The sequence below is a fragment of the Agelaius phoeniceus genome, chromosome 2, assembly GCF_051311805.1.
Source record: "Agelaius phoeniceus isolate bAgePho1 chromosome 2, bAgePho1.hap1, whole genome shotgun sequence".
NCBI classification, from domain to species: domain Eukaryota; kingdom Metazoa; phylum Chordata; class Aves; order Passeriformes; family Icteridae; genus Agelaius; species Agelaius phoeniceus.
The window spans coordinates 78,160,097-78,175,829 of record NC_135266.1 but is presented as its reverse complement, the minus strand read 5'-3'; the positions used below and the strand labels follow the sequence as shown (position 1 = coordinate 78,175,829).

General features: G+C 34.4%; 1 protein-coding gene across 6 annotated transcripts in view; it reads left to right on the top strand.

The window, feature by feature from the left end:
- The window catches only part of CNTN5 (contactin 5), a 606,500-nt gene that overhangs the window by 438,383 nt on the left and 152,384 nt on the right, over window positions 1–15,733 (top strand). For all 6 annotated transcript variants that reach the window (XM_077173968.1, XM_077173967.1, XM_077173966.1 and 3 more), the window contains one exon: window positions 9,896–10,099. In XM_077173968.1, the coding sequence (XP_077030083.1) occupies window positions 9,896–10,099 (204 nt within the window). The remainder of the gene's footprint in view (window positions 1–9,895; window positions 10,100–15,733) is intronic.

The window sequence follows — 15,733 nt, the reverse complement described above, 5'->3', positions numbered from 1 at the left end:
GGTGAATTCTGCTAAAAAAGAGTGTTTTGAAGTATAAACTAGAGCTCTACTTGCCTTTTATTTCCATTTCAATACCCAGAAGCCTGAATTTAAATCTCGTTAAAGAAATCTTTCTGCTACTATTAATCCTTCCTGACATTAGGAATGAAGGTGACTGAGGTGTAAAGGGACAAATTTAAATTGCTTCTTTCTTGTAAGAACAAGAAACTGAACTGAAACATATATATAAGCTCCTTGAGAGACTGATACTATTATAACTGAAGTACTACTGAGTATTTGTAGCCAAATTACAGAATTTGCTTTTCAGAGTTTCTTCTGCTGAATAAGGAAAATTACGCATTTTGCATCTCTCAGCTGAAAAAGAGTTAAGACAGAGTAATATTCTATAAATCTGGACAATCATCATCCAAACATTACTTCTGTTTTATTGTTTTGAAAAATGTCCTAGTTATGCCTTCAAAATGCATTATCTATTAGCATCATTGAAGTAGTCATAAAATGAAATTTCCACGTAAAGCAGTTGTCCCCTTGGGTGCGGGACTCTGGGTTCCCTACAAGTCACAAAGCTCTGGAGTAGGATTTTTAATCATACTCACCACTGCATCGAACTTAGAGCAGAGCAGAGAGTGCTGAAGTAAGTATCACCAGTGCCATTCAATTATAGAGAAAATCAAGTGTCATAGCACAATCAGAGAACAAGAGAAACCTAAAGTGTGAATGAAAATAAAAATGAAAAAAATCCCATTAAATTCTGTCAAATGTTTTGCCAGAGAAAATAATTTCCACACATATTCTACACAGTAATGATTTCCTAGCATTAAACAAAATATTCACTATTTTCCAGTGCCACAATTTTCATATGAATGCAATTGTTAGTTAAGCATTACCACAGAATCCTTGTTCATTCAAATTATTAAGAAACAATCAACTTGTAGATTCAACACATTTCCATCATTAAGAAGGTTCTAATAAAAATAAGCTATCTATATCAGAGTTTATCAGTGATGTTTTCTGCATATTTGCCTTTGACAAATCTTATATTTACTGAAAATCAGTGATTACAAATGCATAGGTTTCTTTTAATTATTAAAATGGTCAGCAGCAGAGGACAAAGAATTCCACATCTGGTCCTCTTGATCATGCTGTGTCACCAGCTTTTATTCCCTTCAATGCACAGCAAGTTAATTTTGAGGTTATTGTAAATATTTTAGTCAACATGTTCTTTTATAAAATATGAATTTGAATTCTGGACCCATTACAGAAACTTTGTTCTCTTGGTCAATAAAAAGAATTGTAAAAATGGGTTAGTTTGACTAGATACACTTTCTTCCAATGTTGTTAATTATATCTCACTTTTTAAATTAGATATTAATCAAATCTCATATCACCATTGAACTATTTCATCTAAGATTGAAACAGATAAATTTTTAATGATGTGTATCATCTTGATTACCCTTTTTAATGATAGACCAAATTTAGTTCTTCTCTTTGGAAATTACTAATCATAGAATCATTTAGATTGGAGAAGACACTTAAGATCATCAAATCCAGCAACACTAAGTGCCATGGCTATATATCCTCTAAATACCTGCAGGGTTTGTGAATTCATCACTTCCCTGGAAATCTTTTTCCAATGTTCCACAACATTTTTAGTGAAGATTTCCTAATATCCAATTAAAATTTCCCCTGGCACAACCTGCGGCCATTTCTTCTTATCATTTCCGCTTTTGCTTGAGGGTAGAGACTGATCCCTACCTGGCTACAATCTCCTTTCAGGTAGTTTTAGAGACTGAGATCTTCCCAAACCTCTCTTTCTTCAGGCTAAACACTCCCAGGCAGTTTCCTCATGGGATTTCTGCTAAACACCCTTCCCCAGCTCCGTTGCCCTTCCCTGGACACGCTCCAGCCCCTCAATGTCTCTCTTGCACTGAGGGGCCCAGAACTGAGCACAGCATTGGAGCTGTGGCCTCAGCAGTGCTGGGTACAGGGGGACGGTCACTGCCCTGCTCCTGCTGGCTGTGGATTTTTCATTTGTTTCAATAGTGATTCTCTAGTATTAATTATTTACATTATTTACTTTATTGCTCTTTATCACCTATTTTTTTCCTACTTTTCACAGCAAATTGCAATATACAGTGGTATTTGTATTACCTGCTGTGTTATAAACCATAGAACATCAACTTATATGGAGCATTCAGGAATTTTCTATATAAGTATTCATTTCCATTCCCACCTAAAAAATAAAAGAATATAAATAACAGAATTGTTGTTTAAAATCCCTTAATTGCTGCAAAAAAAATAATTTTCAAACTTTTTATGTAGTTTTTTTCTGCCTTTTGTTGAGAATTTTCAGTTTCCAGTGTTTGTCTTCCTCAAAAAATACTTTCAAATATTATCACAAATTTATTTGTTTCTCCCATCAGGCTCTTCTCCCATAAATTTCTGTCATTTAAATATCTTCTTTATTTACATAAAAGAACAATGTATATTGATAAAATGACCTTAAAGTATGTCTAAACATTTCTTTACATGAGAAGGTTGCTGAGAATATATATTAAATTAAATTTTGTTTTTCGGAAGTGTGTGTGACCTAGAGGAAAGAAAGGCATATTTAGCCTTTCCCTGAAAGAGGTTACAATTACTGCAGAACACAGAATGAAAATCAAAAATGATCAGTGTATTGGATAAATGGCTCACAAGGAATAACACTAAATTCATCAAAATTCAGATTGCTGTACTTATCAAAGATCAAATATACAAAGAGAATAAAAAGGAATAAGTGATTAAATGGCATTTTTCCTTAGAAAAATGCAATTTAAAAAAATAACAGAAGACTTAGTTGAATGCATAATTCAGTAGTAGAATTCTAGTAGAATCCTAAGAGAGCTGCTACCTGTGGAGTATGAGTGACTCTTGTTCCACTGCTCAGTAGTGTTGATGTCCAACTTTGGGTCCTACATTATAAGATGTAGAAAAGCAGTGGAGATGAAAACAATAAAATTAAATAAAGGATTAAAAATCAGGACTTCTGAAGAAAAGTTGAAGAGATTTGGCTGATCCAGCATTGCAAACAAAAGTTTGATATGCACAGGGGTAATGGTATTCCACTGTAGCTGCAAAAATTTAATATTGCTTTCCAGTAATGTGTTTTCAGTACTTCCAATATGGTATTCGTTAAAGGCAATAAACAGTATTAAAAAATAATATAGATAAATATTAAAGAAAACTGTCCAATTATCCAATAAAAAAATAGGTTATTGTGAAGATCTAAATTTAGGAATATAAATCACTGAACATTCTTTTAGAGTGTGCTGAGAATATTTGGTCTTGCCTGAGGGCAGAAGAAGGGCCTGAATAATGTGTGGTTTTGATAACAGTATTTTGACACATTCTGGAACAGGTTTCTTTTTTATTATGAGAATCATACCAATGACAATCAAATACATGTGATAATCCAATATCTTTTCAAAGCTGTATTTTTTGTCGCATGCTATGTGGTCTCTTTATAGAGTGCATGTATGAGAAATACATTTCATCAGTCTTTATATGTTTCAGTGACTGGCTACATTTCATGAATATTAAAGTACAAATGAGACTACATTGTCTGTCTACACTGGTAACAACAATATAATATTTGCATCCTCCAGAACAAGATGAATCCTGACAGTATATTTACCTTTTCTAGAATATTTTTAGCTATTAGCTGTGTGAGTGTTTATAAGGAAGAAAATATTTGGAGATTTATCACTGTAATTGAATCTGAAGAAAGACAAACATGTGATTGGTAGAATTGTGTTTCAGATAAGTGAGCAGTAGATACAAAGCCCCCAGAGAAGGAACTAACCAATTTAATTGCTAACTGATAAATCGACAATATCTGTTTGCTCCATGTGGGTGTGTTACAATGCAACAAATAAATTATGTTCATTAAATATTTTCTTAGAAGATTATTGAGCACTGATAATAAACCATAGCAGCACAGAGAAATGCACCACAATTATTTATCTGGTTGCAGTGGGAGGATGGAGGATCAACCCATTGTTTTCATTCATTTTAGTTAAAGAAGAAGCCTCTTTTCCCTCTTAATGTGAAGTGCAATATGCTCACCTTAGCATATTGCACCCTTATTCTTTGGATAGTGTACTGAATATTGTGAGGCAAAAGTTCAAAGCTGGGCTTAGCATAAAATTAGGCTTTATATTTTCAGAAGAGGAGATGTAGGCCTATATATTTCCTTACAGTTTATTTCATTCAAAGAGTATAGTTCTAAATGCTAAGGAAATCCATCTTGAAAATTTCATTGAATAGATATATACATTTCAATATATTTCATATATATATATTTAATAATATATTTGAAATTTATATATATATTTAATATAATATATAGTAAATGCAGCCTGTAATCTTGAGTGTACTTTTTGCTGTTTTGCTTATCAATTAAAATATAGCAATAAAAACTTCTTCAGATTTGCAAAAATTTCTAGATTATCTCAGATTTTGGCTGTCATCAGACATCAATACCATTTATTCATCAAGTACTGCCATCTTGTGGAATTAGAGAAATCAAAGCAAATTCTAAGTGGACGAAGAGAAATATATTTTTCCAATGGGATCTCCCACTACACAACAAAATGAAGTCTAGAACTGGAATTATTTCTTGTACAAACATTATAACTCCACAGAAGTGCAATTATGGCATGGGTATTTTGCATGCTTTGCCCTTGAATAGGCAAAATTTAGCCATGTTATGGACACTTAGGTTTTCAGTGACCTTAATAGAGTTTATATAACAACCTTCTTGTTATGTCTTCACGTGGACCCAAAATACCACTTAGCCAACAGGACTGCTGAAATGGTTGTCCAGAAACCTCATGTTAAAAGGATGAATGGAGCAATTTCTTAAGAGAAAATCCCTGAAGCAAATCTGTGAAACATTCAGGCAGTAACAAACACAGGAGTGAATATTTGGTGTTATCTGAATGCTTCAGCACAGCTCTCTTTACAATACTTCAGGCATTATTTCATACTGACCCACAGTGACAGAAACACTTTTACATTGCCATAGTACCGACATTTTCTGCGTCAGAATATCTCCAAAAGCACTAGGAAAAATGCTGATATGTAAGTATTCCAGCTTCATCCATTATGGGAAGTACATCACGTTGTGACAGTTTAGGAATTAGTGTTGTTTAGTAGAGAAAATAGAACTACAAAAATCATTTAAGAAATTATAGTAAGCAAGATTTCACACTATAAATTAATTCTGTCAGGAAATAGATGAGCTCTTCTTACTACTTCATCACAAAATGACCCAGATTTTGACCTATATAGCCTAGTAAAAAGTGTTTAATAAAATACAGAAACAAATCAGAGAGAGGAAGGCTGTATTAGGAAGGCTTTCCAAATCATCTTCAGAAAAAAAGATAAATATTTCCTTAGAGTCATCCTCCTGTAAACAAGGTTGGTTATTCATAAAAGGAACTATCAGTTTTGCAGTTACCAAAATGACTTATATCATTTTTACACCAAGACGTTATATATAAGAGAATATAGCAGCAGAAGACTTTTTCAGCCCAACACATATCAATTTACAACTGTTCTACAATACATAATTTCTCCAACTTTTTATTCTCTTTTTCTGTTTGTGTTGATGTAAAGTATCTGTGGAATACTTTCTTTTATGTTGGCAGACAACTGTAATTTCCAGGAAGGGCTCTGCATCCTCTTTGTCATTTTGTCATTGATGTCACATTAAAAATAAAAAGGTGGGCATAAAAATAAAAAAAAAAACCTCAGCACATGGTCTGAAAAGAACTCCAAACTTGTGTAAAATGCAGTGTTTAGTTTTCTCTTTTGTCTTAAACTTATTTTCCCTATTGAAAGCAAATTGTGTACAGCATGGAAAAAACATTTACTAAAGTTTTTCTGAAAAGCAAATGACTTCATAAGGTCCATATCTAAAGTAATTACTTTCTGATTTTAAAGATCTGGTTTGGTTTATTTAGATTTTGGTAGCTCTGACTTTTAGTTTAAAAATTTCTTGAAGGTCAACATTATTTATCTGTCAGGCTTGAGATGCACCTCTGGAGTTCAATATCCCATTGAAAAATAATGCAGTGACAGTTGTATTTGTGCTTGGCCAAATGATACTGGTTCTAAAATCTTGTAACATAAACCATTATAGGAAAATTCAGGCTTGAAGTTCAGTAAAAACTGCAGTGAACTGTGCACAAATAGAGCTAGTGTCATCCATTTGGTCTTTGGCTTCTTGCTCTGTAATCCTGAAAGTTCACTCAGCAGTTTACCATTTTGTATGGGTAGGATTTCAGACAATTAAATACCTTTCTTCTTGCAGTTTACATGTGATCCTGTGGTGAACTCTTGTGGGACTTGTGACATGTAACTTCATCCACTGTTTCAGAATATTTTATTGTGCCTGTACAGTATGGATTACACATTTGTCTACAGAGAGACGGATATGTTTTAAATGTTGATTCTCCATTATTGTCTTTTTATTAGTTTGTTTTTGTTTTTTTTAATATGTCTTTGCAATGAGTATTGGCTTATGCTAAAAACTGACAGTAGAAAAACAAACCAGCAAAACAAAACAGACGCCCAGGTTTTGTACTTGGCCAGCCTTTGCTAGCAATTTTGTTTTTTACAAACTCTAACTTGTAATTTTGCTGGCAGACAAAGTAGAAACAGTCAGAGTCCAAGAATGTGAACAGCAATGCATGATTCATCTTCTTCTTGGGCTGCAAATTTAGAAATGTGAGATATTTGCACAATGGATCAATGTCAAGGTACACCCATTTTCCCTTAATTGCAGTCATTCTGTGAACACCCTTTTGTGAAATCACTTCTGCAAGATCATCCATCTACTTCTGTCAGCTAAAAACTGTGGGGTCCCCAGATCCCAAGCCAGCTGTGGTTGTTTCTGACTGGTCTGCAGCATTTTCCTGTGATATTTCCACTGAAACCTATGCATAGTGTATGGACATGACCCTCAAAATTTTATTTAAGAATCTGCTGAACTCATTAACCAGGTTTAACAGGAGAAAAAAAATTCATGAAGTGTCTAAGGGGCTTTTCACCTGCAAAGGAGACCAAGAATTCCAGCTGCATTCCAGATCTGAGCATTCAGATGCATTCTTCAGGTATTTTAAAGGGTATTCTTCGGCTTTTGCTTTTTAGAAATGAAAAATAGGAGCAATTCTTTCAATGTCAATGGGCTGACAAGAATCAAGAAGTAAACTGCTAACACTTTCTTCTGGACTTAAGAGTTTGGCTCCTGGCTGGAATACTGTTCTAGGTGTGCATTAAAAAAAAAAAAAAAAAAAAAGCCTTAACCACAGCTCTGTAGCATAAATGCTTTGAGTTTCAGGTTTGGCAGGAGTTCTGTAACGTTTTTTTGTCACAGTATACTATGCCAGTACACATTCATCCATCACGCCATATTTAACAGCAAAAATAATTAAGAAAGTGACAAAATGACAGTATCCCCCTGGATTCAGCACCAGCAAAGACTAAGTATTTTATTTCCTTAGAGGCACAAAAATTTATTGCCTGAAATCTGTTCTTTAGTATTAATTCTAATTAATAAATGAAGAATTAATGGTAAGTGGTTTTAGGCTATGAATGGAGAAAATTCTCTTCTGTGTGAACTGCCAGTGAACCCACACTGATGACTGTTTTGGATTTGCTTTGAACTACTTTTAAACCAGAGCAATTAGTGAGACTGATTACTTTCCATTTGAATTGGTAACAGGTCTTCGGTTAAAGCCTGTGTATCTTCCTTGAACTTGTGTATTCATCATCATTTTGTAGAATTTTGTACTGCCATGAATCATTTTTTGCCCAATAAAGCATTATGGCAAAATGTGGTAATAAAATTTTCCAAGACATATTTGGGGCATAATTAGTATTTTGCCTGAAACATAACAGAAGAGGAAGGAAAATCTGAACACTTAGAGAACTCTCTGAGAGCTCCTAATTCCTTAGAGTCCTATGTAGCCACCAGAATTACTCATAAATCTAAAAAAGATTTTAGTAAAAGTCAATGTGTGCAGTTTAAGTCCCCATTTTGAGATTTTGAGGCAGTCTTCCGCTCCTGTCAGCTAAGTATGTTCAGTCCTTTAACACAGCATTTTTACATTGATACCACCAGAGGTTTTTTTAGGAGAATTTTCATCTAATTTCAAAATAAGAGTAAACTTCCTAAAAATTGATTCAGAAGATACTACATCTTATTAGCACTATATGCACTGTTTGCTTATATTGGTTGAAAAAGCAGTCATTGTGCTTCTTTGTTCCTTTCTCACCATGGCATCAGGGGACAGTACAACACAAGCATAGAAAGGACAAATCAGTTGGAATTTCTAATTGTCTCCATATTCTTATAGTCAAAATGCATGCCTGGTTAAGATGTAATAAGTTTTACACTTATACCAGTTCCTCTCCTATCATTAAAAGAAAACCAAACAGCAAAATTTAAATTTTGAGGTGTTTCCTCTCACCCCTTTGACTCTTTTATTTTCGACTAGCTTTATATCAAAAAAACATTTTGACTTCATGGGGATGAAAGTATGAGAAAACCAGACTGACATGCTTGAAATTACTGTCTTCCTGTTGCTGCTGAAGATGAGTAGTCACACAAGAAATTTCGGTCTAAAAGCTTGAAATTTGTTATACCAGTGGAGCAGTTAGCATCTTGGAGCAGTAGTGGGGACTTTACATTCCTTGACTAACTTCAGCTTTTCTCATTTTGAAGCCAGGTTTCTGAAGGCTACAGGAGGGAGATTACGGAACAAATAACCTTTCATCAGATGTGCCAGTTTAAGTAGTGAGCAATATTTTTTTCAAGTGTGAAGAAAGAATTAAACAATGTAAAATAAGCTCAAAAGGAGAACAACGTGTAAAGTGTACATAGGGTTAAGGCTTTAAAGCACAGTTGGTGAAACTCCACATGAATAGCAGGATATTCCCTGCAAAGAATATCCTGCTAAATCAGAATCTCATTAACTTTACTGATACTTCTAATTCTGAGGCATAAATGAATCTAGGTTTTTATTAAATCATGATATAATCTCATACAGAATAATAGGAAATAACTTTTTTTTCCCTCAACAAATTATTATGAGTATAAAGGGAAAAGTATACAATGTTCAGGTAAATAGAATAGATGATTCATGGGATAAAAATAAGAACCAAGGGAATGGATTTAACTGCTATTTTTAAAAGTCGATGATTTGTTGGTAGTTTTGGTTTAAGAAATTATTCATTGATCATAGGGATTTAAGCTGCATAAAGGAAAGGTTAAGAAATTCTTCAATGAAGCAGATGTAAAAGATAGAACTATAAAGCAGTAATATTGCCAACAAGGTATGTAGAGCAGTTACTACAATCTAGTGACTTTAAAAACAAACATTCAGAATGAAACCTGTTTATACACATACATTTGCAGAAGTCATCCATAGCTCTGCAGGAATCATCTTGATATATTTCCCTGCAAATCTGACCTAGTAGAGAAAATAATTCTTTGGATATTATTATTATTGGTTTGGCCCAAAAGGCTACAAAAGGGATTTATTTAATATCTTATTGCTGTTTTCTGAGTCTGATGAATAAATTAATTATTTCACCTGAACTCATTCTGCCTTCACAAGGAACTTGTGGATTCAACATTTATGCAATTTTCAAATTCCCAAGGGGAGAAAAAAATATCCTCTTGAATTCTAAACCAAACAAATTAAAAGTTTTTAACATCTTTAACTTTTTCTCCCCATAGATTATTGAAATAAAGCTAATGAACATTAATTTAGTGTATCTATTAACATGACACAGTATTGTTTCTGCAATTACTTTATCTCATTTTCTTTCTGTGTTCTTTTAGAGATCATCTATAGCTGGGTATTTAATGAATTCCCATCTTTTGTGGCAGAAGACAGCAGGCGTTTCATCTCTCAGGAGACAGGCAATCTCTACATATCCAAGGTGCAAACATCCGATGTTGGCAGCTACATCTGCCTGGTGAAAAACACAGTGACAAACGCCAGAGTTTTGAGTCCTCCTACGCCTCTGACACTGAGAAATGATGGTAAGAAAGCATTGTTTCTGGCTACTACGAGGAAAAAAAAAACTAAATGAAAATACTCTAATTAATTTAAGAAACATGATTTTATTATTTTTCAGTATATTCATGCATTTTCCATAGAAAATGGCAAAGGGAAGTTGTTCATGGAGTCAATATCTTTTAGAACATCCAGACCTTGTGAGAGTATTTAGATCTGCAAAGGCTGAAGTGCAAACTGACACCTCTTGGTGTATTTTGTTTAGTACAGTTACTCCACCTTGCTCCTTTGATGTTCTGTCACTGAGAGAAGCACATCTCCTTTATAGGCAATGTCTGTTTCCTTAGGGCTCAGTTCAGTTGCCTCAACCCAGATGGCTACTGCCACACTGATGCTCTCAGGCACCTGAGACACCCACCGGGGACTGGCAAATGTCACATGGGGCATACAGACCAGCTGGAAGATGCCAGGAGATTATTCATGTATTGGCCTCTGTGGTTAAAGACAATACAAAAAAGTTTCCCTAAATACCCTGGCAGCAAAAGGAGGAGAATCTTCGTCCTTTTCTGGGTGCAGGATATGCCATAGTGTCAGAGGATGACAAAAAGTCTGAGACAGTGCCTTCTTTGCCTCAATCTTAACACCAAAAGCAGTAGTACTCAAGATATCCAACTCCTAGAGCTGGAAGTTAGGGATGGGGATCTGAGTGATACCCCCATAATCCAGGAGGGAATGGTTTGTGATCTGCTGAGGCAATTAGATACCCACAAATCTATGGGCTGGGATGGGATGCACCCAACAGGGAGATGGTGAAAGAGTCCACCAAGCCTCTCTCAATTATTTACCAACAGTCCTGATTATCTAGAAAAGTCCCAGTTGACTGGAAAATAACAAATATGAGGCCCATCTACAAGAAGGATCAGAAGGATGATCCAAGTTCTGGATTCTGCATTTGGGCCACAACAGTCCCAGGCAGTGCTATAGGCTGGGAGCAGAGAGACTGCAAAGCTGACCAGCAGAAAAGGACCTGGGGGACCTGCAAACAGCAGCTGAACACGATCCAGTGTGCACCCAGGTGGCCAAGAAGGCCGATGGCATCCTGGCCTGGATCAGCAATGGTGTGGCCAGCAGGAGCAGGGCAGGGACTGATTGTCCTGATGTACTCAGCACTGGTGAGGCCACATCTCAAGTATGTGTCCTGTTCTGGACCTCTCTGTTGAAAAGAGGGTATTGAGGGGCTGGAGTGAGTCCAGAGAAGGGCAGTCAAACTGCTAGAGGTGTAGAAAACACATCTGATGAGGGGTGGCTGAGGGAGCAGGGGTTGTTTAGCCTGGACAAAAGGAGGCTTGGGGGAGGCTTTATCACTCTCTACAACTGCCCTAAAGGAGCTTGCAGAGAGGTGTTGTCAATCTCTGCCATGTCTCAAAGTAACAGAGAAAATGGCTGATATTTTCCTTCTTTCCAAGATGTTCTACTTTTGATTATGCTTTCTAGTTCCTCACAACAATTCAGCTCATGTGAATCCACACATGCATAAATCAAAGAGAGAAAGAGAGAGAAACTTTTGAGAGCTTTCTTTTATCTTGCTTATAACTTTTTCTCGAACAAATATTAGTCCTATGCTACAAACATGTTACAAAATCTGGATTTAAACACAGATGACTTAGTTTAATAGAGTAAATTTAAAATATGTTCACCAATTAGAATTGAATTAAGTTAATGTTTTTTCATCGTAGCAAATTTAAATTTCCTTCTGCATAGCACGCAGCCTCTGCAGCAAAAAGCTGCTCTTTTAATTTATCACTTCCTATTTTCTTTTGCTGGTTTAGTACCTATGTTAATTATTGAGTTTCAGGTGTTTGTTTAATTTTACTGACTTAACATTTTGAATCTGTGTATCTTTTTGGTATTCATTTTTTCAAAATTAAAATGCCCAAACATTGACTGCCTTTTTAATCTGTTTGGACTCTGAAAAAAAATAGAATTTCATTGTCATATTTATTATTCATATCTTACTCTATTTATTCTTATGATATTTCTTCATGCTTTTATTTGGTTCTGTCTTCTGCAGAAATTCAGCAGATTAATTATCTATTTTGTACTGACAGTACATAGGTAGACAACACACTGAAAGAAATTGAGAGAGTAAATAAGGATAAAGGCAGCAGTCTACATCACTGAGCTAAGAAAAAAATCTATGAAGGAAAACTCTGCAGATTTTTTTTAAATGTCAAGTGGGTAGTAAATACCAGCCTCCAGCAAATTTTTTGTTTCACGGCTGGCTGTCACACCACTGTGATAATCCAACCTTCTGAACTGTGCTAGAGTATTGAGGAAGTGTTTGCACATAGATGAACAGCTCCTCAGAAATTTCCCAGTCTCCTGACTCATTTTTTCACACACATGAATTTCTACTAGGCTTCCATGCCTTAATTTTAATCTGTTGGTATTTAGGAAAAGCTCCTTTCTTGTTATGGAATTCTTCAGTACTTCTCAGTAAATTGGTTGCTTTCCTGTATGACTGAGCAAGTTTCTCAGTGAGGAAACCTCAACTTTCTACCTAACCTTACAGTCTCCATAAACATATCTTGAAAAAAATTTTTAAGGAAATTACTGGTTGCTAAATCATAATATTTGGGACATCTGTCTGGTTCCACCTCCCCCACATAATGCAATAATATGGGCCTTTTGAAAAAAACTGGGAATATAATAAAACATTTCCATAAATCATACTGTACTTTTTCATTTTCATACAAATGGCCTTAGGTAATACTGCCTCGTCCATTGACAAATATTAAAGGGTCACGACAACCTTTTTAAAGTATGCGTTCGTTATGTGCAAAAATACAGAATAACTGTTGAAAAGTAGTGCTGACTAGTTAAAGAAAATTAAAGTAATTTATGAAGAAAGAAACTGCTGTGAATAGACTCCAAGAGGGAAGTGAGAATTTAATAATGGCATTAAAACAAACATTAAATTACCTGAAAATATACTCAATTCTATGTTTGCTGAGTTGTGTTATATATTTTTAAATATGGCTTTTTAATCTTTTCTTTGTCATAAAATTACTTGCATTACTTTTCAAATACTCCCTTAGGTTTAAAAATAATACATCTTTCTGAGTTCCAATGGTTGGCATCACAACTGACATTACCCTAAGCAGTCAGCATATTTGCTAGAAGCCACAGGAAGAGCTTGTAGTTTTAAACAGTTTTTACAAATAGCTCTATATAAATAAAACAATTTTTATAGCCTGTATTCTCCAAACATATATATCATTAACTCCAAAGTACTCTAATTGATTTATTTATCATCATTCTTAGATTTTGATGTATATAGAGTACCTATGCCCAGGGGACTAGAGAGCTTGTGACAAAGAGCACTTCAATGAAAACACTGGTCTCTATTTATCTATTAGAACGAAATGGAATAATATCAAGGCATTCTGTCAAACTCTGAAAGATTGTAAGAACTTACTGGGATTTTATTAATCTTTTATTTCTTCTGCGATGTGTCTCAAAGGAGAGCTTAGCTGCTTGATATGAAGCAAATTAAATAAAAACATCAAGAAATCCTTCAATGGATTCTGAATAAAATGAATACCTCATTTGTTCAGATATCCTTGACAATAAGTCATTTCATATAATTCAATTTCACTTCAAGCTGGGTTATAAAAACACCCTAAAATTTTGAGGAGAGAAAAAGTTTTAGGAGGAAATAAAAGAATATGCATCATTTCATTAACTGCCTCTTAATGCATTACAAACTTTGAGGAAATATTTGATAACTGTTTATGAATAATAAACAGCTTTGTTAAATTGTATCTTCACAGGCTTGGATGCTGATTGGGAGCAGTAAATTATCTTCACTCATAAAAGCATCTGAAAGTTTTTTCAAATTAAGGAAATAGAAATCTAGGGAGTATAAACATTTGATTTTCAGCGCATAAGAGTTATTTCAAGTTCACACATTTTTATTCCAGTTTTTCTTACATTTTTATCCTTCTTATTCTTTGGAAAATATGGTAACTTTAACATTATTACTGTACAGTAGTAAATGACATAATTCTTCATTTTAGCTCTGTGCAGAAACTGCATATTAGCTTTGCTATGGTGAAATTTCCAAAGTTAAAAAAAAAAACAAACCAAAAAACAAAAAAACCAACAAACATGGACAATTTCAGACACCAGAGAATACTTTCTACTATGTTTCATTAGAGCAAATTAGTTTAACCTCCAGATGTTGGTATGTCTGGCCAGACATATTTTCATGGAACTGACTTTCAGATTTTTTCCATGTCTTCATAATCTGCGAAGCAGTGAACTGAATTTTGTCTCTCCTCACTCTATTGATTAATGCAATGTGATTAATAGTCTCACATAATGATAGAACATATAGATATCAAGGTATTAAGGATGCTAATTTCTAATTTTCCATGATGAAATATGGTCTGCATCTGCTTTTTGAGGTTAAACTCTGGGATATGTTGCTTGAACAACAAGAAACAGTTGGTTATCTAAAGATCTTGTTATCTAAAGATCTCTTTACCAACATGATGTAAAATTTGGAAGAAATCATACCAATTCCCCAACAATAGAAATCAAGCAATAAAAAATGCCCAGTGTAGCATAATAAGGTAATAAATAAAGATAGAACAAAATTTGCAGTTTCACAGAAATAGCCGTACCCATCCCAGAAGAATGCTGACAGTTGTTAATTAACTGATACCTAGAATTTTTTTAAATTACCTAAAGATGAACTGTAATGATTTTGACCTATCATTCTTTGCCTTTCTCTGTTTTTTATTTTTAATTTTTTTTTCTACTTTTATTAGTGGTTTTTGTCCTCTAATGGGGTTATTCATATGGAGCTGAATTCTAGAAAACTACAATGTGCACCTGAATTTTAACAAGGGTTCAAAATACATATTCAGCTGTGACGTAATTCTGCTATGTTTTGTGGATTTTCCAGTCATATAGGCTTCCTCTTTCACGTGGGTTATATTGCAAGGTTTTGCAGTAACATTTTGTATTTTAATTGTGTCCATAAAAACTGTATAGTGACTGTAAGAACTTTTCTTACTCAGTACTCCAGGGCAGGAATCAAACCTGACGTAATCCTGCTTTGATTTTTTTTTTTTTAAGCAGAGACAAACTGTCTGGGCAAAAATCAAGTTTGTCCTTTAGTGGTATACAGAGATTGATAGCACTGACAGACACATGAATGTATGCAAGGTTTGCTCCAGGGGAAGGTTGATAAAATGGCAATGTCCCTGGACAGCCATTACCTGGTGGTAAATATATTTCTCCTGTAAAACTGTAGTGAGGTATTTTAATGATGGGTCACTCTGGAAACTGAAAATAAAAGTCTTCCTATAATCTCTGCTTTACTCTACTGAAAGTGTATCCTGCATGGGTTACAGGTATTCTGTACTTGTTTTCTTTTTTGTTCTGCTCTTGTGCCCAGGTCCTCCTGCAATGTTGTCAAAATAATAGGACGAAAATCAGGATTAAGAAATGTCAGTGTAGTCTTATTTTAATTTTTAAAAAGATAAAAGAAGACCATAGATATAATAGGATGGGGGAAGGTTGTTGGTTGTGTTTGAGGTTTTCTTATTTCCAAAATATTAACTTTTTCTTTTTATTTATTTATTTATGTA